Source organism: Sphaerodactylus townsendi, linkage group LG03 (genome assembly GCF_021028975.2).
Source record: "Sphaerodactylus townsendi isolate TG3544 linkage group LG03, MPM_Stown_v2.3, whole genome shotgun sequence".
Lineage (NCBI taxonomy): Eukaryota > Metazoa > Chordata > Lepidosauria > Squamata > Sphaerodactylidae > Sphaerodactylus > Sphaerodactylus townsendi.
Window position 1 is genome coordinate 126740594 of NC_059427.1, and position 7995 is coordinate 126748588.

Here is a 7995-nt window from a genome sequence, read left to right on the forward strand (position 1 = left end):
GGAGCTTTTTATGCATGTTAATATACATATAACTGAGCAGAGAGGTTAGAAGGGGTTTCTAGGAAGGATACTAACATTTTGCTTGACTCCAGCGCAGGAGAGCAAAAATGAAAGTGGCTTACAACCGGGAACAGAACAAAATGCGGCCACACATTAAGGGGAAGAAAGGGCTGAAAGGGCAACAACTGTAGCTGGGTTTGAGCAAAAGGTCATTGGCAGGTTGGTCATGTTGCCTTTTTTACCTTTTGTCTCTTTAGCCTTAGGAAGCCACAGCTTTTTCTAGGGAGGAGGAGACTGTGGCCCTAAGCCCTGTCAGCAGCCTCATTCCAACAGCCCCATTCCAAGGTCCCTAACTCAGCTTGGAGGTCAGGCCCATTTCACCCCCATTGATGTTAATGGGATCCACTCTGTTGCATTTCTGCTTAACTGCATGGCTGAATGGGATGGGATAGAGGCTCCCCCAGCTTGAATTTCCCAAAAGAAATCAGAAGTCCTAGACTGATTCTTGCAGTTTAATCTTCACTACCAAAAACAGGGTTGACATCTGGTTTATTCAGGCCTGTATTCTTCCTAAAATGTAGGAAAAATAGGCCAGGAATGATGGAATTTGCCATTCTTTAAAAATCTGAAGGCCAGATACTAATTTACTCAAGAGGCCAGATTTGAGTCAGTTTTGGGCCCCTACTTTAGGTCACAAAGACTTGAGTATCAGTAATTCGTCTAAACTGATCAGGGTTGCACAGGAAGAGAGATTTCTTCCAGCCAAGTAGCCACAGCAAGCATTGAATGGAGTTTGGAATACACCCTGTACAGCCACTCAGGCAACGTACCCAATACAGCCACCCCTAACCCCCCCCCCCTCCCCAACCAAGAGCAGCTGCTCAGCTAGCAAAGGGGAATCTGCAGTAACCTCTGTCTTTGCTCTTGGAATAGCAACAAACACAAAACAAAAGCCAAATCTCTATTTACAAAGGAATATATATATATTTCAATTCACATAAAAAGCAGGTATTGCAAGAGACATTCAACATGGGCAGAAGACACCTATTTAAGCTTCACCTGTGAGACTGTTAGGCCAAATGATTATAGGTTTGCTTTCTTTACAAATCTTAAAAGATAATTAAATAACTCACACACACATACATTCAATATATGTAACTATGTACATACACATATACACCCACATGTATGTCTAGGATTTATATACCCATTGGTGTGTCCAGAAACACATCTCGTAGATGACATGTACCACTTTTGACACCTGAGGAGGGAAGGACACCATTTAGGATGTTTCAACCAAAGAAGTGCTTCTCTTGGCCTACATCTCTTCTCTGCCCCCATCCTCTGTGAAGGGCTATGGAACCTTTGTGAACATACAGATGCTGATGTACAACCCCCACGCACCCTTGTAAGTTTCATATGAAAGGAACTGAGCACATTTGCTGTTTCTTTACTTAATCCACTGAACTGACTGAAGTTTAAAACCTTGACATTATTTTTAAGATGGGAAACAAGAACCTAACTTCAAATAGTTTAAACAAACCCAAAACATGTTTAGTTAGAAAAGAAGAAGGGGAAGCCTCAAAAGAATATATGAGAGAAAGAAAGGTAGATCTCTGTTTGATCCCAGGAAGAGCAAAAGCTCCTTTCTACTCATCTCCCCCCCCCCCTCTTTCTAATGCCAAATGTGCTTCCAGCCCCTGTGCAGTCTCCAAATGAGAAAATGCTATAAAAAGCTCCAGTGACTGAGTAGGCCATTGATAAGAAGATGGAGAAGGCTACTCATCCCCCTGCTAGGCCCTTAGGGGCCGCTAGGCAAATTTGTGCTTTTTGAACCAACAAGAGATGTTTAAATCAATATCTGTTGGAACACCACAGCACCTGCTATACAGAAATGAAAACAGCCCCAACCCCCAAACTGCACATTCCCTCCTAATGCAAGAGGTTACTGCAAGTCTAGGAAAGAAAAATGTATTTTCCTTAAGTGGAACAGAAATTTTTTTAAAGGAGACTCTAAAATCCTTGGATGTCATATTGCTTTCTTAAAGGAGGCAGGAAAGTGGGGGTTGTATTTTACATAGCGCTGTTGGGAAAGAACTGTTTCACTTTTAACAGGCTGCAGAATCCTTTGGGGGTGGGGAATAGATACTTGTTCCAAGAAAGATGTACAAGAAGGAAAAGAAAACAAGGCTTGCTGATTAATGGCCTTTTTAAAATGAATTGTTTGTTTCCCCTGCATTTCTGACTGAAGACTTCCATTCACGAGAAAGATACATTATGCAACATTTCAAAAAGAATTTTCCAGAGACCTGGAAAAGAACTATAATGGGGGGGGGGGGTGCTCTACTTTCAATAAAACAGCAGGAACACCTAAAATATGAGCAGTGAAACATTTGCCTCCCCAACTTTTCTGGCATGTAAGGAATGTAAACAGATTATCTTTTTGGAGTGAGCAGGGATGGACTTAAAGGAGGAAAAAACTTAGACAAAGTTAAACTAAGTGTACAGTTCATTTCTCTCTCTCTCTCCCTCCCCCTCCCCCCCCCCCACAATTGTATTAAAGTGCATGGCAGCAGCTACTCCTTTTTGGACTCTTAAAACGTACAATTTCCCTCCTCCCTTGCAAGAAAAGGTCATTCAAGTTAATACTTCTTTGCTAAAACATCTTTCATCTGTTTTTAATGGACATTTTAAGCGAACAACATTTTTTTTTAAACTGGAGCAACACAAAAGAAAGACAATACTGTAAAGTCAAGTGCTTACTTCAGCTGTCCAGCTAGAACAGGTTGAGTACACAGCACACTTGATTGTACAAAGCAATACCTTATAATATAACAATCAAGAAACTGGAGACATTTTTCAGTCCCCAGATGAATACAATATCCCCTATTTGCCATCAACATCATCTTTGGGGGAAGAGAGGAGAAATAACTGAATAAAAAAAAAATCAAACCAAAATGTTATAATTAGCTAATAAGGTCATTTGCTATCTACACCTGCTCTGGCCATTGAGGCAAGAGATACATCAGTTCTTTGTTTGTTAGTCCTTCTCCAAGAGCCTTAAATTAAAAAAGAAAAACAACTTAAAATTGAAATATATATATATGTATATAGATATATATATATGTATTTTTATTTAAATAACATATTTACATCTAATAGAAAATATAACTCTAGAGATAATCTTTTCAACCAAAAGTGAAATTGGTGGTGAAAGGGGAGGAATAAAAGAATAATTAAGGACAGATTCTTCAATCCTGCCCAAGAAAAAAAAATCCATAACCAGACAAGCTCTCCCAAAGCCTTTAAATGCATCCTCTGCTCCAAGGGGATTCATCGCTTTTCCTTGAAGAACCCTTGGTCTGTGCTGCTCTCCTTAATGGTCACTGTCAAGAAATTTGAGGTCACATCAGTCACAACCACTTTCTCCAAGTTGTTGAGCGATGGGCTCCAAGCTTCTTCCTCAGGGTCCCCGAGGATCCTGGACACAGGGATGCGAGCAATGAGGGAAGGCCGACCAGCCTGGGTCCCCAGCCCATCTCGGTATAAGCTGCCTTGGTTTGCAGAGCTGTGTAAGATCTTAGGGGCACCCAAGTCCAAACTGCTTTGCCCCTTTGGATCCAGGAAATCAGCCCTGTGCTTGGTAAGCCTGGGGGGGTAAGCCTCAGGCACTCCCAGCTTCATGCCAGTTTCGGCTCTGGGGCTGGAAACAGTACAGGGCAATTCAGGCTCCCGTCTCCGGGCTAACTGGATCACACTATGTCCTGAACTGAATTTGGCTGCACCAGGGTTTGCAGCCTCTTCCAATTTCCTGGCTTTTAGGTAATCTACCACCACTTTGTCCCCTGGTTCAACCGATTTCCTCTTGGAGGCCACATCAGCAGGCTCAGGCAGGTCTTTGTACAGTTCTTTCCTGGGCTTTGGGCCTCGCTTTTTTAAGGCTGCTTCAGATGGGTCCTCCTCAGCCCCAACCCTGTTTTCCTGGATTGTTTCCACTCTGGAGGTGCTGTTGGTCACGGTGGTGGAGCAGCTGCTTTGAGGGGGCAGAGGGATTTGTCTTAGTCCTTCTCTAGCCCGGGAAGTACAGCCAAGTTCCTGGGGAGACCTTCCTGGGTAAGGCACCCGGATCCCCCTGCTAGAGTCACTACGGAATTCATAGGTTTTAGCTTTGGCTTTTGCCTGGGCCTGAAAAACAGATAAGGTTACCAGAGGAGGGTCATCACTTGCCACAAGAATTCCACAATTGCAATTTACAAGCCAGTCCTGGTGTCTGTTTCTTAGGCACATATAGACACCATATCTTTAGCCATGTAGGGGCTCTTCCCTCCCACCATCACAGACCCTCGGCTCCTTCCCTTACCTTTAACAAGAAGGTTTTCGGTTTAGGACCTCGTTTTTTGGGGCCAAAAAGTTCCATTTCTCTTTCCCTATATGTGAATGTTATTTTTTAAGGGGGAAAAATTAAAAAGGAACATCAGTTTAGCATTGCTCCAAGACAGAGCAATATGGCTTTGCTAACATTCATAAATGCATTTCCCAGCAGCATACCTTTCCTCAAAAGCTGCCAGCAGGCGAGCATCTAGAATGTTTTCTTCAGGCTCCCAAGTGCTGTACCTGACCAATGACAGGGGAGGAGAGAAAGCTGTATCATTTTATATTTATTTTCTTATTTTTCCAGAATGTGGTGACTGCAAAGTCCCTTAAAAGATCACCCAGTCCATCCCTCCACAAGAAAAGCACTATGCCTAACTGTAAAATAAAACAAGATCACAAGATTTACTGGACTGCAAGGGTAGCAGAGACAGTCACTTACTTCTGGGACCAGCCCTTCCATTTCACGAGATATTCCATGCGACCCTGCAGAGGCCAAGAAAAGAGAAGTGAGCACGCCTTTTCGTGGCGGGGGTGGACGCAGGCCAACAATTATCTGCCTGCCACAACACGCATTCAACCAAAACAAAGGTGTCTTCACAGTCATGTGTCAAAAATCATGCCGCACAAACGCGTAGGTAAGGTGCAAGGGAGGAGAAGAAAAACCCATGCATGAGGAAAGGGGGCGGTGCTGCAAAAATATGCTGAAATGTGCATGCAGAGAGGGAGGCACAGCGGCAGGCAGGCAGGCAGGCCGGGCGGGCGGGCATGCCTTGTTCCCAAAGCAAGCCGCAGCAGCCGTCCATGGTGGCGACCTGCCTGCGCGGCGCAAGAGAAAGGGGGGAGCGGCTGGCTGGCTGGCTGGCTGCGAGGGGCTGCTGCTGCTGCTGCTGCTGCTGCTGCAGGAGCCGAGCCCCCACCGGCCAAGCGCCGCTCGCCCATCTGCAGGCCTGGCGGCTGGGGGTGGGGGGTGGGGGGTGGGGGGTGGGGGGGAGCACAAAGCCCCGGCGGCGCGGCGGAGGCACCTACTTTGCGGATGCGTCTCTTGAGCAAGGCCTCGGCCGCGAACACCCGCTCGCCCACGGCGGAGAGCTCCATGTTTACTCGGCCGCTGCTGGCAGCAGAAAAGCGGCGGCGGCGGCAGCGGCAGCGGCGGCGGCAGCAGCCAGCGCAGCCCAGACCATAATACTCCGCTCGCTGACGTCAGTCCTCGCCCGCCCGCCCCTCTCGGCTCGGCTCGGCTCGGCTCGGCCCCTCGGCCGGGCTCTGCCTCCGCACTTGTTGCTGGCCCGGGCGGCCTGCTCGGGGACTGGTGCTCGGGAGCGGGGCGGGCGTCGGCGGGGGCTCCGGCTGGGCCCGGCTCTTCCCCGGCCGCCCTTTCCAGCGGCGCCCGCCCGCCCGCCTCCTGGCGACGTGATCCGCGTTTCAAGCACCCAGAGGCGGAGCCAAGCCGAGGAGCAGGGAGACCGGGGGAGGGGGCGGGGAGGAGAGAAGAGGGGGAGGGGGAGGGGGGGAGGGGGGACGGAGGGGTCCTCAGCTGTCTAGTTGTGCGAGGGGGGAGGGAAGGGAAGGAACGACCCTTACCAGGCAGCCCCTCTCCAATCCGCTGCCACCCCCATCCCCTCACCCCCGCCCTCTCCCAATCTGCACCTAAGAAATAAAACGAAAGGGGGGCATTTCGAGGAGCCGGAGGGACCCCAATCTTCGGGGGCTCGCTCACCCCATCCCTCCCCCCCATCCCTCCCCCGCATTCCATCTCTTCGCTCCAGAAAAATAAACGTCTCTCCCCCCCCCCTTAGATATCCCCCTGAAATGATGGGGGGGGGAGGGCCAAGAATAGCTTTGGGCAGGGATGCGCCCCACTCCGCCACTGCGGCCTCCCAAGTTTTCGGGTGGGGGGGGGGGCGGCGGCGGCGGCTGAGATCACAGAAGGCTTCGACTCATACATCCACTATTGTGCTGTTTGGTTCCCAGGCCTGCCCGGGTATCTGGCCCGTGTGCAGGAAGAAAGCCCGGCTTGGTGCGCGCACCTTCCCTCTCTCCCTCCCTCGCCCGGCGAAAGTGCATTTTAATAGCCAAAGGAGGCGGGACCAGCGCGGGTTCTGCACCGCCGCCGCCACCCCCGGGCCCCGCGCGCCGGCTGCTTGCGCCCGGCTCCAGCAGACGCTGCATTTCCTGAAAGGCTGCAGCAACAGCGGCGGCGGCGGCGGCGTTTGTGCAGAGAAACGGGTTTTCCGAAGCCCTCGCGCACAATGGGCTGCAAAAGTCGAAGTCAGAACACGGGCCTCGGCGGCTCTGGAGCAGGAGGGCTTCCCGGACTGGACGCCCCCGAAGACCCCAAGGCAGCCAGACTTTTGGGGACCGCGTTGGGTCTGCGCGTTGTAACAGGGGCTGTCTGCACGAACCGGGAAGCCCGCGCGCTTCCCCGGCTAGCCAACCGCAAGTCCTGCCGGAGAAGTGGCCGCGCAGCTCCCTTTCGGTTTTATGACAATCCAATGAGCGAAACTCGGTGAACTTTGACTTCGGCATATTTTCTGCATGAGACAGGCGCGCGCATTCATACCGCACATTGGTTATGAATGACTGTGTAGTCCCCCACTCCCGCACCCCCCAACAAACGTTCAATTTGCAGGGAGAGAAAAGTAAACGTTTCTGTTACTTATTACCAATCTTTATTGACCTTTCTGTCCTGTAAGTAGAAAGGTATCTGAACAGTAATAAAACTTCTAGGGGGATCCGAGCCTTGAAGTTCCGCTGAGTAGGAGTAACTTCATCAAAAATTCAAAATAAATGCCGGCGGGGTCTGAGCGGTGTGGGCACCAAGCTGCGATCCCGAAGAAACCTCGTGGGAAGCAAACTTCTTTGACATCATTGGGGGCTGGGTGTGTGTGTGTGTGGGGGGGAGGTAGTGCTTTCGACTCAGCTCTCAGGCACAGAAGTGCTACACCGGGTGGAAGGGAGTATTATTGTGATGATGATGACGGTCCCTCCGCGATCCACAACATGCTGAAGCCCGAGTCTTTTAGTCACTGAAACGGTAGTTTCTGATGAACTGGAGTAAAAAATCTCTTCCTAGGAAGACGAAGCGATAATCTGATCGGCTGACTTTTATTAAGTCTGATTTACGCCGTCTTCCTGTGGACTGGTGATTGTCCTGTTGTGATAACTTGTAATAAAAAGCTACCTATGAATGCTTCAGTTAGTCGATCAGTAGACTAACTAGTCGAAGTTTTCTTTTTTTTAAAGATATTTTTAATAAGATGCGTGAGACTGTAGACTTTGGGGGGGGGAGGTTATCTACAGAATACGCGAAAAAGTCCGTGGTCGGACAATAGCTTCCAATTATTTCTTCCGTTTCAGAAGCCCCTCAGTTCTGTTCAAAGTCTTCTCGGCAGCAACAGAGAGCCGTGCCAGCAATACAGCTGTTTCTGCTTAAGTTTAAATACTTTCCAACAGTTTGGGCAGTGAAAATAAAGTCGACCTCCAGAGCCAATATAACACGAGGCTCCGGTTTCCTAGCTCCAAGGACCTCTGGGCTTAACTTTTCACAACTTTGCTCGAACAGGGCAAAGTGGGGCTTGCCTCATCCCCAGGGCTTCAAGGGACTCTGGATTCGGCTGATCT

At 49.4% G+C, this 7995-nt stretch overlaps 1 protein-coding gene across 1 annotated transcript; it reads right to left on the reverse strand.

Annotated features, from left to right (window-relative positions):
• Positions 1 to 960: 960 nt before the first annotated feature.
• Positions 961 to 5741, reverse strand: CBX8 (chromobox 8). Its single transcript, XM_048488183.1, has 5 exons — positions 5401 to 5741; positions 4814 to 4857; positions 4549 to 4614; positions 4361 to 4427; positions 961 to 4185 (listed from the first exon to the last, which is right to left on the reverse strand). Exons 1-5 carry the CDS (start codon positions 5467 to 5469, stop codon positions 3334 to 3336), a joined length of 1098 nt encoding a protein of 365 aa, XP_048344140.1. The 5' UTR covers positions 5470 to 5741; the 3' UTR covers positions 961 to 3333.
• Between the last annotated feature and the right edge of the window lie 2254 nt (positions 5742 to 7995).

Coding starts and splice junctions, on each gene's coding strand:
- CBX8 (XM_048488183.1), bottom strand. CDS start 5,469: ATGGAGCTCTCCGCCGTGGGCGAGCGGGTGTTCGCGGCCGAGGCCTTG. Junction 4,858..5,400: donor TCAAGAGACGCATCCGCAAA/GTAGGTGCCTCC, acceptor TGGCCTCTGCAG/GGTCGCATGGAATATCTCGT. Junction 4,428..4,548: donor CTGGCAGCTTTTGAGGAAAG/GTATGCTGCTGG, acceptor ATTCACATATAG/GGAAAGAGAAATGGAACTTT.